Consider the following 21,313-nt stretch of genomic DNA (forward strand, 5'->3'; position numbering starts at 1 on the left):
TTTCACCACAAAAAAAGACTGTGTGTACGCGGCATAACTGTGAAGAAACCTTTCCGCATTTGGAGATGAAATCTCTTTTCCTCTAGACATAAAGAGTGCCCCCTTGTCCTCAGTGTTGACCGTAAAGTGAATACTCAACACCAAGTTCACTATATGGACCCCTTATATATTTGAACATGTTGATCATATTCCCTCTTATTTTCTTCTCAAGAGTGAATAAATTCAGTTCCTCTAATCTTTCCTTTTAGCCGAGTTCCTTCAAGCCTCTTATAAGTTTGGTTGCCCTTCTCTGCACTTTCTCCATTTCCCCGATATCCTTTTTGAGAACTGTTGCCCAAAACATAACTGCATATTCCAGATAAGGTCTTACTAATGATTTGAACAGGGGCAAAATTATATCTTTCTCTCTGGAGTCCATACCTGTCTTAATACTTGAAAGGACTTTGCTCACTTTGGAAACCTCAGCTTGGCATTGCATGCTATTATTGAGCTTATGATCTACCAAAATCTACCAAAGCCCCCAGATCATTCTCCACTATAGATTCCCCCAATTGTGGAAGAGAGTTCCACACCCTTGCTGCCCTGACCATGAAAAACAGTGAAAAACCCCCTATGCAGCTTAAGGTTAAACCACTCATTGCATGAATCTGTGTCCTCTTATACTCCCTGAGACTGAAAAGTTTCATACTTATGCTGATATCACCATTGAGATATTTGTACATCATAATCACAACCCCTCTCAAGCATCCCTTCCAAATTTGGTGCTTGTAGTCGTTCCTCATAAGTGAGGTCCTCCAGTCCCAATAATAATTTAGTTGCCCTTCTCTGCACAGAGCCCTGGGGTAGTACCCCACTAACCACTCTAGACCATTCTGAGTCTACGTTATTTATCACAACCCTTTGGACACGCCTCCGTAGCCAGTTTTCAATCCAGGTACATACCCTATGGTCCATGCCTATTTTAATGGGGTCATTAAATTACTTTGTATTTGGATATAGATTTGAATTTTTGAGGTTTGAGGTCCCATTGCATTCATATTGTTTGAATGACGTTGTATAACACATGGAATATAAGTGCCATTTATTGTAAAGCTATTTTCCTACAATCTCTTCCAACCATTACAGCATTTTCTTCCAATTTCTTCCATTTTATTAGGAGATATTTTGATTTTGTGCCTTTTAAGTTATTTGTGCAGTCAGATTTTGTGTAAGCAGCATTATGTGTGTCAAAACTAGATAGGGACAGGCAGAAATATAAAATTAACAAACGTTCTATTCTACTCCCACTCCACCAATAAAAAGTGATTTGTATTGCCATTGTGCACAGATTAGATTTCCCTTTACTTCCTTCCCTATGACAACAGGAGAGGAAATGAGGTGCAACCTACCTAGTGGTGCCACTAACAACAAAAGTTTACATGGATTTTAACAATTTTTTCTCTGTCCAAAACAAAATTAAATGATTTGGCTTGAGATTCAGATTTTTTTTCTTGTAAATTGTATTTATGATGTCTTTGTAAAACACAAGATCTGAGATGATCAAAATAACTTTTCATTAAGCAGACCAATTTATGAGTGTAGAACTGTACAAAGATGCTTAAGCTCACATAAGAGCTTAACACATGCATAGAATTTGTTATTGTATGAAACAATAATTGAATAAACTGTAATATCATTTTTAGACCTAAGCTGATTTTAAGGCTGACCACACAGAAGTCATAAAAGTGGAACTTCACTCTCTCAACTATTCTTAATCCGTATTCTGCTAGCATTAGTACATAGATAGGAAGGTAGAGTATGTTTACTTCTTTTAAACCTTATTTTACATTTCTTCAGTTACTTTCTGGTTTCCAGGCCTAGGCAAATTATGTCATACATTCCAGGAGTCTTAAGGAGCGGAAATAGGGCTTTCTTCAGCTAAGCACATCCTGGGCTCTGACTAGACCATGCACAGACATTCACATTCTCCTCCATCAACCACTGTGTGGTCATATTTGCTGTGTGCTTTGGGTCATTGTTGGATGAGAAGGACTGGCTCGCAGTCTCAGCTCTAATTCATCCCAAAGGTGTTCTATCTGGATGAGGTCAAGTTCCTCCACCCCAAACTTTCTCATCCATGGCTTTATGGACCTTGCTTTGTGCACTGGTCCAAATCATTTGGTGGAGGAGGGATTATGGAGTGGGGTCGTTTTTTGGGGTTGGGCTTGGCCCCTTAGTTCCAGTGAAGGGAACTCTTAAGATGTTAGCATTCCAAGACATTTTGGACAATTGTATGCTCCCAACTTTGTTGGGATGGCCCCTTCCTGTTTCAACAGGACTGTGCATCAATGCACTAACAAGTTCATAAAGACATGGATGAGCAAGTTTGGGGCAAAGGAACTTAGTAATACACATAGAAATAAGTTGGTGCTTGCACCAGGCTCAGTGTTAGCCCACCAGCCTAATTAGCACATGGGGGATGGGGATGGTTAAGGGGAATTTAAAAGATGACTAATAAAAAGTCCATATAGTCTGTGTAATAGCACCTTGAAGGCAGCCCAGTGGAACTAAAGAAACTTCACTGGGTGAAGGAACTTGACTGGCCTGCACAGAGTCTTGATCTCAACCCGATAGAACACATTTGGGACGAATTAGAATGGAGACTGCGAGCCAGGCCTTCTAGTCCACATAAGTGCCTGACCTCACAAATGCTCTTCTGGAAGAATGTTCAAACATTCCCATAGACACTCCTAAACCTTGTGGACAGACTTCTTAGAAGAGTTGAAGCTGTTATAGCTGCAAAGGGTGGGCCAACTCAATATTGAACCCTACGGACTAAGACTGGGATGTCCATAAAGTTCATGTGCGTGTAGGCAGGTGTCCCGATATTTTTGGTAATATAGTGTAGATGTGCTAGGAGTCTGATCTCACAATGGCATAGATACTAAGGAATAAGCTGTGTTTTCTGCGGGGCAGATTTCACTTAATCACGTTGGTAGTGTAGATACTACAGAGTGAACTGTGTGTGCTGAGGGAAGAGCTCACTATTAATTTTTCATACAAGGTAGTGAGCTGTGTATGCAGTCTCTCCTTCAGCATTTCACTGTATTCAGAGGAAATTAGTGAGTCCTGGAAATATTTGTACTATGGAGATCAACATACAGTATTGGAGACAGCATTATAATTGATTCTCCTCTACAAAAGTAGATGAAAGTGAATGCAAAAATATCTTCCACTCCTAGCCTACTGTCCTAGGCATTGTGCCAGATATGTATTATGGCACTCTCAGCGCCGTCCAGTGTTTGTAGTCTTTGTACAGTTCCTAGGTGTATTATGAATGTCCTTGGATATCTCTTTGCTGTGGTTTGTATCCAAGCTTCCACTTAGATGTCCAGATTTTGTATCAGTTCAAAGTATTTTTCAGCTCTGATGACATGAAAATCTATCGAGTACCATGGCCTGAAAACTGTATAACAGCATGCTACTACTTTCCCCTTATAGTAAAATATATAATATAAGGGGCACACGAATAGCATGTATTAGTAAAGTTTCTTATGTTACTTTTTAGGCTACAATAGATCTTCCTTTTTTTTCTTTAAGAATGCATTTCAATGCCTTACACAACTGTAAAATCCTATCTTCTGTTAAGATTTAACATCCATTTTTTTTTTTTTTTTTCATTTGCTAAGCTGTGACACACTGCACTTGGCTCATGATACTGAACATCTGGAAACCAAATGTTCCATTGGATAAAAAAGAGCAAGATCATAAAGTAAGTCCCACAGTATGCGCCAGCAGCAAAGACGACATGATGCTGTTACTGCTTGGTGTTCTGCTGCAACTGGTGGTGGCAACGTGGGCACAACATGATTATTATTACTCACATCATGACTACTCAGATGATGGTTGGGTTAATCTTTTCAGGCAAGGATTCAATTTCCAGTGCCCACCGGGACAAGTTATAGTTGCAATAAGGAGCACATTTAGCAAAAAAGAAGGATCTGATAGACAATGGAACTATGGATGTATGCCAACACCTTTTGAGTTTGGGGAACCTACAGAATGCTGGTGGGAAGACATCAACAGAGCTGGAATGGAATGGTAAGAAATCACAGAAAAAAAGCTCTAAATGATTTGGAAAAAAACAAGAGGGTCCTGGATTTCAACACTTGCACACTAATTGTTCTACTTTACTTTTTTAAAGTGATAGTCACACTATGGTCATGCTTGAAAGATGATCTGGGGTGCATGGCTATATTAGTTAATATTGTAACAGAAACAAAGAAATATTCAGTGTTTCGTCTGGTTTGTCTTCAGGTAAGGTTTTATTTGGCAAAAGTGGGAGAAGATTTTAGATGTAAAAAAGTACATTATATATAGTCATTAGACATATTTTGTTTCTGAATTTCGTTTTTGTCCGAAAAATTCATTATTTAGTTACTTCCGAAATTCATTTTTATTTATTTTGTTTCGTTATAAAATGCATTCTTCTAAAAATCTGAATTAATTAAGGTTGAATCTGTCATTGAAGGCTTATGGTGTCTGTCGAATGTTCTAAGAAGATTTGACGGAGCAGCTAAACTTTACGACGCCGCAATTGTACATTTCTGGTCGAATATTCCGCCTACAAGCTATAGAAGAATTCTAATGTTGTATGACACTAGTAATAATTATATTTATAAATTATTATTACTAGTCAACTAACATTCAAATTCTTCTATAGTCTATGGGCCGAGCATTTGACCGGAAATGTACAATTGCGGCATTGTACAGTTTAGCTGCTTGTCGAATCTTCTTAGAACATTCAATAGACACTATAAACCTTCAATGACAGATTCAACGTTTGTATCTTTTTCTCTGCTACGTCGAATCTTCGTCGTTCATGTCGAATGGTCTACCCCAACACTGTCTCTATAATGTCGAATCTTTCCTTTCTATGTAGAATAATCTTGGACTAATCTTGGACTAAATAGAGTTCAGGTTAGGCACATTCGACCACAGGTTCGATAGACACAGATTGCTATTGTCAGTGTCGAATCTCCTATCTATATCGAATTGTTGTAGCAACGAAAATGAAAATAAAGCGTTTTTTTATGTTGGACCTTTTGGATTTTGGATTCTGCGCATTCGTTTTCATTTGTTAAAACGATAATAAAAATACCCGAAATTCGGACGAAAATGCATTCGGACGAAAACTAATGCACATGTCTAATAGTTATGTGTAGTAGTGGTTGAATAATTCCAAGGATCCAGATATGTAAGGATTGCTTAGATGTATATTACAACAAAGCAATGATTAGCCCCCTCCCCAGTGTCCAGTGCACTGGGACCCAATGTACGGCTTTATGCCCATAAGAAGTTTCACAACAAGGGGCTTTTTTTTGACATGCAGCAAAAAAATTAAGGAGGACTGCTTGATATGTCCCTCTTCACATTGTAGTCTCCATCCAAAGAGCTCATCAGACAGCCAGACTCTAAACGTGAAACATCAGTTACAAATTATTCAATACCTGCAAATGCAAAAGGTTCTTATCGTGACTGTTCTGTCTGTGGCTTGTGCTAACGTATAAAGACAAAAATGGGTATGGGCAAAGTTGAGAATGTTTATAGCCTAATTTTTTTCCAAGGGCATCAGCATCTCACCTGAATATAAACAGTCCATAGAATGCATAATGTGCAAATTAGGAGTACTTGAAGGAGTCTTGGCAATGTCTGGCAAAGGTTTATAGCTAGGCCATTTTTTTCTAAGTACCCATTATTAGATAAAACTTTGCAGCATATCTTATTGAATAATTGTATTTTAATAAAAACAGTTCCCTGACTATCTATCCACGTTAATATTTTGCAAACTGAGATAGCATTCAAGATGTGACCTGCTCATTTGCCAGGATTTAGCGCATGCATTCTGTTGCCTTGTCTTCCTTCTGGGTAAATGCCCGAAACACTGCCTTCAGTGGTTTCTTATGTGGGCCTTCACATGTATTTGTCTACCATGTCTACTGGACTTTTTTCTATAATTTGTACTATATGTAAAATCCTAAGTGCTTTATAAAAGCATTTAAAAAAAAAAATCTCTGATTTAAAGTAAACCTGTGATAAAGCCACAGCAATGGCTTAACCTCTTGTTGCTGTACCATATGCCTGTAAATATGGCTTCTTTCCTGAAATATGGGTTCAAATTTTATTATGCTGAAGTGATATACCCTAAAGGGCGTAATTGCACACTAATTGTCCACAGTCCTCTTTATATGAGATTTCATAACCATAGCTTCTGTCCAGCAGCCTATGGATTTAACACAGATATAATAAAAGGGTGACAACACAGTAAAATTTAGTGCAAAAAAAAATAAAAAAATTAAGAAGACATTTATTAAAATACGAAGACCAGTGCTTTGGATTAAGAACTTCATTTATTTTTGCTAAATGCTACATATTTAAAAGTCGGACAATAATTTGCTTTAAAAATGATTGTGAATAATCCTTCTGTCCAATTCTAATTAACCCCTCAAGAGACTTCATTAATCAAAAATTATGTAAGAAAGGCATGGTATATCCTAAACACACTTAAAATACCTTTTACATTCTTTTTTTATTCAGTATTTAAATAAACTCATACTTTCTATATAGAATATATACATTATCAGCAACATATACAAATATATTATCAGCAATATAAGCACTTTGCCATCATAGTGTTATTTAACAAAAGGGCAAACTATAGTTTTCCTTAGAACAGCAATAGCCTAAAGTGCTGACAGAGAATTGAGAGAATTGTTTTTTTTTTTTTACTTTATTTAGTTTTATCATATCAAAAGTAAACGGATACAAAAATATCAAATTACAAAGGTAAAATACAATACACGCTCTTTTAAAACCATGTACCCTATTGATATCTAGTTAATATTCTACACCCTGCCACCTTACCTTGACCCACCCCCCTAACTCCGCCACACCAACCCCCCCCCCCCCCATACACCCACCCTACCTCTTAAAACTTTATATATATATATATATATATATATTTTTTACTCTCGTAGCGGAGGGGTTTCCTCTATTTGGAGTCTAAACACCTCTACATATCGACTTGTCTTTTTAAACGCATTCCATCTCTTCCATTTGTCTGTTAAATCTATGCTTTCTTCTTCGATACTCTGCCTCAGGCCTTCCATATTATGTTTCCTCAACTGTGATTAACCTATCATGGATTGCCACTTTTTAGGGATCAGTCTTTTCCCTGCATTCAGCATATGTGGTATTACTGAATTTTTATATTGTTTTATATTTATATATTGTATTGTTTTACTGATCCCTCAATCCCATGTAGCAGGACTATCCATGAGTCTTCTGGTATTTATTCTTTAGTGATTTATTTTATTAGCTGCAGGATCCCTCTCCAATAATTATTGATTGCACGGTGCACAGACGTGCGCGGTGCAGGATCGAATGAGGTCTCAGGTAAGTAAAAGGGGGGGGGGGGTGAGGGGCGATTCTGACACCTAAAGATGTTTTACCCTAATGCAAGGAATGCAAAGTCTACTAACATAATTTGTAATATAAACATATTTGCCATTCTGAGGCTTCTCTCCAACCACTTTGCATATTTTATATATATACTGTGATTCTATACTTGCCAAATATGCGGCAGAAATCTCCCTCCACTGAGTCTGGTTGCAACCATTTTAACTGTGGGCATCTCTGTTCACTTGCTGCATTTACACAGACATGCCTCCAGTTCTGCAGCCCTACAGCTTTCATTGGCCCTCTAGATGATAGGCTCAGCAATGGCATGCAAAGCAAACAGAATATTGGCATGCATTAAAAAAGGGATTAACTCCAGTGATAAAGCAATAATTCTCCTGCTCTACAAAACTCTGGCTGCACCTGGAGTATGCTGTCCATTTCTGGGCACCAGTCCTCAGGAAGGATGTACTGGAAATAGAGCGAGTACAAAGAAGGGCAGCAAAGCTAATAAAGTGTCTGGTGGATATTAGTTATGAGGAAAGGTTGCGAGCACTGAACTTATTCTCTCTGGAGAAGAGAATCTTAAGAGGGGACATGATTTAAATTTAAAAATACCGTACTCGTGACCCCACAATAGGGATAAAACGTTTTTGCGGAAGGGAGTTTAACCACTTAAGGACCACCTCCTGCACATATACGTCGGCAGAATGGCATGGCTGGGCACATCCACGCACAGGTGCGTCCTGTACTAGTACCCAGCCGTGGGTCGCAGGCGCGTGCCCATGGAGCGCTCCCGCGACCCGGTCCGAAGCTCCGTGACCAGGACCGTGGGACTCGCGGACCCGATTGCTGCTGGGGTCCCTCGATCGGTCCCTGGAGCTGAAGAATGGGGAGAGCCGTGTGTAAACACGGCTTCCCCGTTCTTCACTGTGGCGGCAGCATCGATTGTGTCATCCTTTTATAGGGGGACACAATCGATGACGTCACACCTACAGCCACACCCCTCTACAGTTGTAAACACCCTTTAGGGAACACATAACCCCATCAGCGCCCCCTGTGGTTAACTCCCAAACTGCAACTGTCATTTTCACAATAAACAATGCATTTTAAATGCATTTTTTGCTGTGAAAATGACAATGGTGCCAAAAATGTGTCAAAATTGTCCAAAGTGTCCACCATAATGTCGCAGTCATGAAAAAAATCGCTGATCGCCGCCATTAGTAGTAAAAAAATTTTTTTTATAAAAATGCAATAAAACTATCCCTTATTTTGTAAATGCTATAAATTTTGCGCAAACAAACCGATAAACACTTATTGCAATTTTTTTTTACCAAAATAGGTAGAAGAATACGTATCTGCCTAAACTGAGGAAACAAAATGTTTTTTTATATATTTTTGGGGGATATTTATTTTTCAAAATTGTCGCTCTATTTTTGTTTATAGTGCAAAAAATAAAAACTGCAGAGGTGATCAAATACCACCAAAAGAAATCTCTATTTGTGGGAAAAAAAGGATGCCAATTTTGTTTGGGAGCCACGTCGCACGACCGCATAATTGTCAGTTAAAGCGACGCAGTGCCGAATCGCAAAAAGGGGCCTGTTCTTTTACCTGCATTTTGTTCCGGGTCTTAAGTGGTTAACAAGACACGTGGCCACTCATTAAAATTAGAAGAAAAGAGGTTTAACATTAAACTACATAGAGGGTTCTTTACTGTAAGAGTAGCAAGGATGTGGAATTCCCTTGAGAGAGAGAGCTGTGCATGATGTCATATGCCTAGGCTTTTTACCAGACAAGAAACAGGAAGTGGGCTGTATAAGGTATTTACTGGCAGAAAAAAAATGTTTACTATCCAAAGTTAAAAAAACAACAACAAGGGCAGAGGATTTAATAGACGGAAAGTTGAAAAAATGACTAAAGGTCCGCTTTAAGGTAAAAAAATGTAAGACTTTACAACCACTTTAATTTATACATATTAAAATGATATTCTATTCAAAATATATCAAAACTTAAAAATGCAAACAAACAATTTTTTTTTAATTAAAAACCAGCTTCCATTCTCTCTCAATTCCTAGTAGCATAGAAGCCATTCAATATATACAGTATGTGTAAATCAATAATGCAGAAGTAGACTACAAAATAACCTAGGGTAGGCCTTACATCCACAAACTTGCTCTTGTCATCACGAACATTCGGCAAATAGAATAAAGCTTTTTATGTGGTACTTGGTGATAAATAATGGATGCCCATTGTTGAATGGCCAAAACCATGTGGTTTATATATTCAAAAATCTCCGCCAAGCACTCGGGAGGCAAGTGCCTAAACACACCGCCACACATGCCATGGCGTCACGTGCGTCACAACGTACACACTCCACCACGCAAGCGCACCATGGCACTGTACTTTGTAGAAAAAGATACATACAACATAATAAAAAACTTCCAAACTCACCACAAGAGTGTGCAGGAAAAAATACAAAAAAGGCTAAACCATACTTTTTTTCAAAATTCCTCCATACCCATAAAACATTACAGATTAAAATGGAATAATTAACAGCCAAAACCTACATTAAATTAAATTTATATCACACAAATCTCTACTAAACACCTCCTTCGGGGTAATGCTACATATATATAACCACACATTTTAAACTCTAGTGGATTCATTAAGGCTTCATGTACACTGCTGCTGGTAAACAGACATTTAGGAGCAGTTGGGCATTTTTTTCAGCTGCCCCTGAACACCCCAAAAGTGTTATCTTATCAGTACATGTACACAGGGTCGTATAGTCATTTTTACATAGTTGAGTTTAGAAGAATTCTTTAGAAAGGAAAAAAATGCGTTTAGGAAGGATGTTTAGAGGCATTTGAAACGCCAAATGCCTTTAACAGCTTGTAAACGTGATAACTCGCATTAAGCTGCGTTTCGTTCACAGGTGTTTTTAATGGGGATACATTTTTTTCCAATGCTTTTCACTAATGCTGTAAGAATTGTAGGAACCTTGCCTTAAAACGTATTTCTACTTTTGCAGCCGACTAGGGATAAAGCAGAACATAAAATAATATTTAAAAATTGCAGCTTACATTTTTAGATGTTCTGTTCTGAAAATTCCAGCACTTTAAAATCCTCTTTGTTTATCAGGAGGCTGGATAGCTGAGTTTATTATTAATAACTCTGTCTGCCCTGTGCATGTGGATCCTAACTATCAGTTGGAAACAAGTTTTGAGCAATGTTTGTCCTAACAATGGGTTAAAGGTTTAGAAGCTAGGCTTCTTACATTGTTGTTCAATGAGGGGAAACGCAGCCTGCCCTTAGGACAGCCTCCCTCTGACATGTGTTTTATAAATCCTTGAGTCAACTACAAGGTCTTATCCTGAGAAACATCTAAAAAGCTAAGATATATATATATATATATATATTTTTTTTTTTTTTTTCGTTTTTTTGGTATGCTGTATGAATTGGGAACACATAACAAACATAGAGTGTTTTTTTTTTTTTAACTCAACTGCAAAAGTGGAAGTACAAGTTGGGCTGGATTGTCCTTGGGCTTTAGTCAGCCTGAGCATGTTTATGTTATTTTGGCTTGTTAGAGTTCTCCTTAACCCAAAAACAATGTATACTTGTGACTGCCACGGACAATTGTTCTCCAGTGGATATTATGGGAAGATGCAGTTTATTGGATTATGAATATTTATCCCACCTTGGTCAATCAATGTGGGCTTTATGCCAGTGATGTGGGCCAAGGGAAGAGAATTAAAGACCATCTAAAACAGTACTTGCCTCCCAGGCTTTGTATGGTAAGGATGTGTCTCTAGTCCTTCCCTGGAGGAATTTAGCTCCGGAGAGGTCCAGTATTTAACTTTGTCTGGTAAAGATGTGTCACTAGTCCTTCCCTACAAGGCTTCTGCCTGGAGGAATTTAGCTCCAGAGAGGTCCAGTCTTTAACTTCCTTGCTCTATGCCTGGAAAGGGAAGCCCGTGCCAAAAAAAATTGTTTCCTAGCTGCCAGTCTGGGTCTAGAGTATCCTAAACTGGCCTGTGGCAGATGTCTGACGAGTCCTAACCTGGTCTGTGGCAGAAGCCAAGGATACCTAAAGCAGTACTATAGGCAAAAAAATAACATATATTATCCTGTCTGTGACTAATATTAAAAAAGTAGGGGCAGATCCACAGAGCGAGTACGCCGGCGTATCTACTGATACGCCGGCATACTTTCAAATTTCCCGCGTCTTATCTTTGGCTTGAATCCTCAAACCAAGATACAATGGCATCTGGGTTAGATCCGACAGGCGTATGGCTTCGTACGCCTTCGGATCTTAGATGCAATACTTCGGCGTCCGCTGGGTGGAGTTCTCGTCGTTTTCCGCGTCGAGTATGCAAATGAGCTATTTCCGATGATCCACGAACGTACGCGCGGCCGTCGCATTCTCTTACGTCGTCTCTAGTCGGCTTTTTCCGGCGTATAGTTAAAGCTGGTGTTTTGCGACGTATAGTTAGACTTGCCATGTTAAGTAAGGCCGTCGTTCCCGCGTTTATTTTGAATTTTTTTTTTTTTGCGTAAGTCGTCCGTGAATCGGGATGGACGTAATTCACGTCTATGTTAAAAAAATGACGTCCTTGTTACGGCGGCGTAGCGTATGTCTGATACGCTGCGCGGGTGCAGATCTCTGTGGATCTGCCCTGTAGTTTTTTTTCCCCACATCCCCCTGTAACTTCAGTTTGTAACTGTTGACCCTGCTGTTATTTTTCAACTTTCTTTCAGGCCTTTAAACTTTCTGGTCAGCCTTCAACTTTCTGGTCAACCTTAATTCATTAAGTGAAAAACTTTACCATAAAAGAAAAAAAAACTGTTTCTGTAACTTCTTCGAAATTGTTAGCTGGAGTCAGGCCTTAATTTGTTAGTCACTTATGTTAAGTTCATATAAATACACTAGTCTAACACCACCCTCTCCAGACGGTGCTGCTGTCCAAGGGAGTCACCTTTGCTCCACACTAACATGGAAGTGTGCCACTGGCTGGGTCACCAAGTAAAAATGGAAAAAGGCTAAACTAAAGACAGAAAATTAATGAAGGAATGATGTAAGGTTTGGCAAGCTGAAATATATCAAATGTTTGTTTTTGGGTTGTTTAGATATTCTTTAAAGGCAGCCTCCATCTGGGCCTACAAAGTTCTACATTAGGCTGTGGCAGCAGAATAAATGTACTGAAAGATAGTAGCCTGTTGGGCCTAAAGAGTTCACTGGGAAGTATTCTGAACATTGTGCTGCTGTTTTTAGGTATCCCGTACCCAGGGCCGGACTTACCATTGGCCTTGACTGGGCTCAAGCCCAGGGGCCCCACCCAATAGGGGGCCCCCTTTAAAAAAAAAAAAAAAAAAAAAAAAACATTTTTTTTTTTTTTTTTTTTTTTTTAGGGGTCCGGAGGTCCCCAGGGGCCCGGAGGCCCCCGGGGCCCCGGACGGCAACCCCCCTTTTTTTTATTTATTTTTTGTAAAAAAATGTTTTTTTTATATATTTTTTATTTTTATATATATAATATAATATATATATATATATATATATATATATATATATTTATTATTATTAAAGGGCCCAGGGGTCTCCAGGGCCCCGGACGGCAACCCCCCTTTTTTTTATTTATTTTTTGTAAAAAAAAAAAAAATTTATATATTTATTTTTATATATATTATATATATATATATATATATATATATATATATATATATATATATATATATTTTATTATTATTATTATTATTATTAAAGGGCCCAGGGGTCTCCAGGGCCCCCGGATGGCAACCCACCTTTTTTATAAAAAAAAATACATTTTTTTATATATATATATATATATATATATATATATATATATATATTTTTTTTTTTTATTAAAGGGCTCAGAGGTCCCCAGGGCCCCATGTGGCAACCCCCCCTTTTTTTATTTTTTTATTTTTGTTTATTTTTTATTAAAAGGCCCAGAGGTTCCCAGGGGCCCAGAGGTCCCCAGGGCCCCCGGGTTTGGCAACCTCCCTTTTTTTATGTATTTTTTATAAATGTTTTTTTTTTTATTATTAAAGGGCCCAGAGGTTTATTTTTTCTTTTTATTAAAAGGCCCAGAGGTCCCCAGGGCCCCGGATGGCTACATATATTTATATATATTTGTTTTCTTCTTTATTTATTCTTTTTTTTGTAAAGGCCCCCCCCGCTTCTCAATTTGCGGCAGCCCCCACGCTTCTCAATTTCAGGCGGCAGCACCCCCACCCCCCCCTAGGTTCTCTGCTTCAGGGGGCCCATGCCTTAAGCTGTGCAAGGGGCCCCAAAATTCCTGATGGCGGCCCTGCGCATACCTCCCAACACGCACGGATTCTGTGGGACTTTCCCGCACAGACAGCTTCTTCCCGCAGTCCCGAAAAAGGGTTAATTTTCCCGCACTGCAAGAGGAGGCAGCACGGAAGCAGGAGGAACCGTAGTGGTGTGTGGAGGACTGTGGCTGCTGAAGGGAAGAAAGCCGACAGCCGGGCTAATGACAGTCTGTGGCCCCGGCTGTTGGCACAGGTGAGAGGCACTCCCCCCCCTCAACAACTGCAAAATCCCCCCCCCGTTCAACAACTTTAATGCGCCCCCCCCCCGCTCAACAACTTCAATTCGCCCCCCCCCCCCGCTCAACAACTTTGATCCCCCCCAATTCTCGGCTCCAGGGGGCCCCTTCAACACTCAAGCCCAGGGGCCCCCACCACCCTAAGTCCTGCCCTGCCCGTACCCCAACCCCCTCTGAGCTATTGAGCCAATAAATTGTAATTGTAAAGGACTGAAGGATCATAAGTTTGGGTTGATGAGTTATTTAGGTGCAGTTAGAAGGCAGGCCACCAGTAGGAAGACTGGAGAGACCAAAACTCCATCAGCTCCTGAATAATTGCTACAGAAGTATTACAGGAATATAATAATTGGCAATACAGTGAGGAAAAGCTACTAAATAAGTGTCATCTTTCTGCAATCGGCAATCGCCATAGCTTTTAGACATTTGTTTTCCTTTCCTTTAATGTAAATTATAAATGTCCATGTAAAGCTTTACTATTTCAGTTTACATTTCTAAACCTTTTTTTAGGTACACTAATTTACGAGGTATGCGTTTTATTGAGCGTTTGCATTAGGCTGTGGACATTATTAAACTGTTTCATTTTCCACTATTCTTAGCTGCTTGCACTCCATATTTATAGGAAATTATTATTTGTGTCTATCTTAGGTTGATACTGTTACATATTGCTTCCGACTAGCTGCTTTGTATTCTAGACTGGTAGGCAGTAAAAAATAAAAAATACGATTAAACGGTTGTGATGAGATCCGCAATGACTTAGAGGAGAAGGAACATTGTCAGGCATATCAGATATTTAATCCTCAACACTGCAAGCCTCACTATCTGTGTTAAAGTGTATGTAAAACCTAGCAATAAACAGCCTACATTTTCTTGCTTTTGATTTTTAAAGCTGTAGTTTAATTTGCTTATATTTTTCCTTCTCTGGTTCCTTTTTTAGTCCCCATTCAACAGGCAAATACATTTTTTTTTTCAGTTTTATTACATACCTTATTTTAAACCCAGTGACATCATCACTGAGTCTCTGTGCTTCCCTACATAATGCAGGCAGATCATGGCTGGTTGGAGGGGTAGGCAAGCTGTTGAACATAGAGCTTCCTGAAAACATCCCAGCATTCTGCTTCAGTACTCCCCTTAACAGTGCCGATCCTGACCTCCCTGGGGCCCTAAGCAAAATGACATATCACATTAAAGTTGAGAAGCGGGGGGGCGCTGCCGATAGTGACATGTCACATTAAAGATTAAAGTTGAGAAGCGGGGGGAGGGGGTGTTCTGCTGAAATGGGGGTGCTGACTTCTTACCTCTTCTCCCATGCAGCCAGCGAGTTGAGAAGCGGGGTGAGGGGCTAAAAATGACTTCTCACCAGGCGGGGCCGCTAGTAATTTGGGGGGCCCTCCACAGCTTTGCGGGGCCCTAAGCGGCTTGCATAGTGAGCCTATAGGGCGGATCGGCCCTGCTCCTTAAGAAGCCAGAGCTCTGATTTTAAACAGACCTTCACCCTCTTCCACTCCACCTTCCCTCATTCCATCCTCTCTAGGTATTGTGCATTTTTTTTTTTTTTTTGTTTTCTACCTTTTTTAGGAAAAAAATTCTGGCCCCACCTCCCCATGAATATTTGTCACCTTAATCAAATAACATGCACATTGCCCGTTGTGCCTCCTGGGATATACACATCACATATCCCAGGAGGCATAGCCTTCCATTCAGTAAAGCAGGAGGGGGCGGGCCTACAGGCACGTCATCGGGAGGCCCACCCGCTGAATCAGGGAGAATTGGCAGGACTCAATGATGTCAGAAAGAGCATCGCAGTGTGGGAAAGAGCTGTGATCGGGCACGACAGGATCTTAGCATGACATCGCTGGATCTGCTGGATGGGTGAGTATCTGAAATGTAGTAGGGTAAGTAGGGGTGGAAAAATGGGGCGGGGGTGAGGGCAGGTGCGCTTTAAGCACTGCGCTGGCTCATGGGAGTATATATGCCAATGTTAAAGTATATGAATCGGTGGGTGTCAGTTTGGAGAATTGGGCGTTCTTGGCAGACTGAATTTGCATGCAGACCACTCAAGGTAATGTCCACATATCATGTTGTGCCTCCGTGATTGAAAACTTGGACTGGATGATGGCGTGTTTAACTGTTGTGCCTGAGGGAACCTCCTTTCTAGGGGCGGGTGTACCTCAGGTGGGGAGCTCAGGAGCTGGGAGCAAGCCTCTCCTTACGCGGAGTAAGTCATTCAGGAAGGATCCAGGGCAGAGGTTGGTGAGGGGAAAGTGCAGTGGAGAGATCTGGAAGAGGCATGCCAAGGGAGCTGGATGTACAGCCAGAGGGAGAGACTGCTTCTGAGGTAAAAGTCAGTGAAGTTTAGGGTCAGCCATCTTGTTCTACTAAGAAGTGTGATGCAGTTACTTTATTCTACAATGTACTAATTTATCCTATGGGCATCCCATGTCCCTTTTCCCCAACCAAAGTTCAATCCCCTAAAAAAAAAAAGAAAACAAGCAAAAGACTGTTCATTGACTGAAAAGTATGTCTAATGGAGGTCTGGGAGCAGGGTGAAATGTGTAGATGTTGTAACACGTAGAAACCCATCGCTACAAATATATTAATGCAGCCAGCACACTTAGGAATGGCAAGCTGCAATATGTAATTTTTTGTTTTTTGGGTTTAATAACATGTTACGTAGGATACGTACATTTAGTTATTATTTCCTGTAAAGATGTAGCACCCTCTACCATAGGTAGGTGTTAGAGGTGAGGATTTTTGTGATAGCTGCCAGGCAGGTAAATTTAGGCAGGCCTATGCTGCATGCTAGGCCTGTTTGTTATTGATCTGTGGGCAGGGAATGGTTAGTGTAGCAGTGGGTGTAATCACCTGTCCTTCAGTTCTTGGGTGCCTTCCCTGTTTCCAGGGAGAATGTTCTGGAAGAGGGGCAGGGCTTGGAATTGGAGAATTGGAGTGACAGGGAGCTCATGTGAGGAGTCCTGACCAATCCCCAAATTGCAATTGGCAGGGGGCAGGCCTCCTTTATAAGCTCAGGTCCAGCCCACTGGAGGGGAGTTGTCCGCTGGGTGAAGTGAAGAATGGAGTGTTAGACTGCAGCAGGAAGCCCATTTCCATCTGGGGGGGGGGTGCCAGCCTCCTTGGCAAGGGAGCTGGGAGGGAGCCTCTCATCCTTTCACGGTCATGGAGGAGGTTTCCTGGAACAGAGGAGCTGGAGAAGCAGTCGGTACGCATGTTCGGGTACATTCTTCACCAAGGACTCAGGAGAAGGTCGGTAAGTGAGGCACAGTGAATATCTGGAGGAGACATGTCAGGGTTTACTGGGTGCAAGGCCAGAAGAGAGACTGTGGGGTTTTTGGTCAAACCGATGTGGCCTGTGGGCGCAGGATTTGCAAGTCGGGCTTACTGGGATCAGTAGTCCACCAACTAACTAAAGCTGCTGAACAATCAGGCTGCCAAAAAGGGGTACTGCAGGCCCCTGGCCTATCAGAATACAATCAGTCCAATAACCACTTGGGTAAAGTTTTCAGAGTGATCCCAAGTGCAGTGTAAAGATGATGGGGCAGAAATGCTAACATGTTACAGTGAAGTTTGTGCAGGAGGAGAAGAGTCCTGGGAGTAACAGTCTGCAGGAGTTGGTGCAGAGGAGGAGTAACAGTCTGCAGGAGTTGGTACAGAGGAGAGACTGTAAATGTTAGAGTCCATCATTTACTTAGTGCTATTGATTCAACAATTCTTTATCAATGATGGCAAAGGGATCTGTTCTATGGGCATCCCATACCCCCTTTCCCCAACCAAGTTATTTACCAAAATAAAGCAAAACAAAGCAAAATGACTGTTCATTGTCAGTTATATATGGAGGTCTGTCAGCAGGGTGATAGGGTGAATGATAGTAACTAGTAGCAACCATCCGCCACATAATTAACATAAAGCATCAATAAAGGGCATTAAAAGAGGGCCCAAACATGTATTCTGCACAATGACCTTGAGTGTTGTTTCCATCAAATGTTATTTTACTATTTATTTAAATAATATGGAATTATTGTAATTGTGCACATACTTCTTGCACAGCCTCTCCTTTGACAAATATTATGTTCGCTCTCCATAGAAAAGCTTAAACAGTTACATTAGATCACCCATTAGGATTGTATTTATGTGTAATATACTGTAAGTGTTTACATTATCCATTTTAAATGTACTATCAACATATTACAATTTCAAATGGAAATGGTATTTTGAGTGTTTGCTTCAGTGGACTGGAATTTCACCACAGAACTGGTTCTCATACACAGAAACAATGTCTCTCTGTCACTTATGTAATCTTGCCAACTGTCTTTGATCACAGAGCTTGCAAGGAGAGTCTGAAACAATTTCCAGGAGTGAAAGCTAGACTAATTCATTTAGTGTGATTATATTGCCAAGAGATGTCAGGGACCAACTGGAAATGTTCTTTGTATACAAGAGTGGGATAAACAGTGAGGAGACCTGGCTTTGCATGGATGAATACATTCTGAAAGAAAAGAAATATAGTTCTGCTACAGAAAAAAGGAATATTGTGGTATTTGCAGGATAATGGATGACAGTACAGCTGTATATCACCTAAACAGAAGTGTCTGTGTAACTGATAGCAGCTAATCCATTCCTTGTTTTATTTTCCTCTCCACAAAAATGGCAGCTAGGACCTTATTAGTTGTTATATCCAGGCATTACCCCTTATGCAGTATACATACAGTAAACCATTTTTGTTAAAGTGGCTTTTTTGTCGTTGCCGCAGAAGCTCAGAGGATTTGAAATCCCTGCAACTTAATCTCCTAAATGCTGGGCTGTCTTAATGAGAGGGCACACCTGGACACTGCCCAGGGGCCCCAGCTGCCCCCTAATATTTCACAGCCAGCAAGGAGGGGCAGGGCCGGAGCGCCAGTGATGCTCTGACCCCGCCCCATGCAGCTTGAATGCTCGGGACTCGAAGGCTGCGGGGTAGGAGCTGGAGTGGGAGCTGCTGAGTCGGCAGCACTGAGAGCCCACCTGCAGAAGTAGCACTGTGGATGGTGTCATGGTGAGCCCAGCTGTCCAGCACTGTTTGCACCAAAGGGCTTGGAATGCTGGGAGGGATGCTCCCTCCTCCGCCCTTCCTTCTGCATGCTTGATGGGTATAAATGAGTCCAGTTCTGGAGGTGGGCACAGAGCCAAAGTTTACATGTACTGTATCTCCACTGGAAAAGGGGGTACTACATGGGTGGAATAATGGTGCTGGGGGATATCAAGGGTGTATGGGGGAAAACAATGCTGAGGGGGACCTGGGGTGTATAGGGGGTAGCAATGCTTGGGGTAGCTTGGGTGGCTATAGTGCTAGAGGTATCAGGGATGTAGAGAGGCCACAGTGGGGTATCAGGGATGTAGTGGGGTTACAATATAAGGGGTATCTTATGATATATGGTTACAGTGCTGGGGGAATATCTATGGTGTAAAGGGGTCAGAGTGCTGGGGTGATATCTGGGGTGTAGCGGGGTCAGAGTGCTGGGGGGATATCTGGGTTGTAGAGGGGTCAGAATGCTGGGGGGATATCTAGGGTATAGAGGGGTCAGAGTGCTGGGGGGATATCTGGTGTGTAGTGGGGTCAGAGTGCTGGGGGGATATCTGGGGTGTAGAGGGGTCAGAGTGCTGGGGGGATATCTGGGGTTTAGAGGGGTCTGAGTTCTGGGGGAACATCTGGGGTGTAGAGGGGTCAGAGTGCTGGGGGATATCTGGGGTGTAGAGGGGTCTGAGTTCTGGGGGGATATCTGGGGTGTAGAGGGGTCTGAGTTCTGGGGGGATATCGGGTGTAGAGGGGTCTGAGTTCTGGGGGGATATCTGGGGTGTAGAGGGATCAGAGTGCTGGGGGGATATCTGGGGTGTAGAGGGGCCATAGTGCTGGGGAGGCATCAATCTAGCAGATATTTTATATGCACAGGACAGCTTTGTTACATTATGTATGTAGTATTTTCCCACTGTTTCTTTGCTGTGTACAGAATGATTGTTCATGTAGTTAATGTTGCTTGCCTGCCTCCTACCTACCTGATGTCTATTTACCTGCACTGTCTCCATTGTAGGGGCCCCAGAGCATTACTTTGCCCAGGGGCCCATGATGCTATTAAAACAGTCCTCCCTAAACGTACCTCTTAGGCCTTGTACACACGACCAGACATGTCCGATGAAAACGGTCTGCGGACCGTTTTCATCAAACATGTCGGCTGGGAGGTTTTGTACACACCATCAGACCAAAATCCCAGCGGACAGAGAACGCGGTGACGTATACGACACCGCGTTCTCTGACACGGAAGTTCAATGCTTCCACGCATGCGTCGAATCAATTCGACGCATGCGCGGGATTTCGGGCCGCTGGTTATACTTATACTTATAGTCATACTAACCATCGGACATGTCCGACGGACAGCTTTCCAGCGGACAAGTTTCTTAGCATGCTAAGAAACTTTTGTCGGCTGGAAACCTGTCCGCTCAGCCAGAAATCCGGTCCACTAGGCCGTAGACACGGTCGGACATGTCCGCGGAAACTGGTCCGCGGACCAGTTTCAGCAGACATGTTCGGTCGTGTGTACGAGGCCTTAAAGGTACGTATAGGAAGCATTCTAATTGGCACCGCCCAATCAGAACTCACTTAGCCTGTCCTGTCAGGGGAGAAGAAGAGAAAAAGCTGTGGGGAATTTCAAGTCCTTGGACTGGTGAAGCGACGACCTCAGGTACATCCCCCAGGGAAGATGGGGAAGGGGTCCAGTGTAAGTTCACCTTACAGATTTCACCAATAAAAGACTAACATACTCGTGCTTAATTGCAAGTCCTTGTATATACAAAAAAACTCCATAAATGGGAAATGCAGGTGAATCTCCAAAAATACATGAGTCTCCAAAATTAAGGGATAAAAAATAAAAAAATACAAAAAAATCTGAATGAATATAAGATAAAAAATAAAATTAAAAGTAAAAATGAAGTTCATATATAAAGTTTAGAAGAAAAACAGTCCAGTAAATCGTGCGATATTGCAGTATCAAGTGCGAAGTTCCAAAGTGGCTCATTGTTACATAGGTAATCAGGTGACTCTCGTGCTCCCCGTTTTGGGTCCCCACTCACCAGTTCCTATTGCCCCTACAGGGGTAACTCGCATAAAGGGTATGCAGGCAGCTCCAATCCATGTAACTCCTATGGTTCTTCCACCAGGTCACAGTTCCTTCAGGTTCTCATCTGTCTCTCTTTACTGCCCTGCGGTTTCTGGGTAATAGGCAATCAGTGGTATGCTC

The 21,313-nt window shown here is 41.5% G+C and overlaps 1 protein-coding gene across 1 annotated transcript in view; it reads left to right on the forward strand.

Annotated features, from left to right (window-relative positions):
* Positions 1-3,738: 3,738 nt before the first annotated feature.
* The window catches only part of DPT (dermatopontin), a 37,404-nt gene continuing 19,829 nt past the window's right edge, over positions 3,739-21,313 (forward strand). Inside the window, exon 1 of the mRNA XM_040337357.1 lies at positions 3,739-4,080. Coding sequence (XP_040193291.1) covers positions 3,788-4,080 — 293 coding nt within the window. The 5' untranslated portion in view covers positions 3,739-3,787. The remainder of the gene's footprint in view (positions 4,081-21,313) is intronic.

The sequence above is a fragment of the Rana temporaria genome, chromosome 2 (genome assembly GCF_905171775.1).
Source record: "Rana temporaria chromosome 2, aRanTem1.1, whole genome shotgun sequence".
Lineage (NCBI taxonomy): Eukaryota > Metazoa > Chordata > Amphibia > Anura > Ranidae > Rana > Rana temporaria.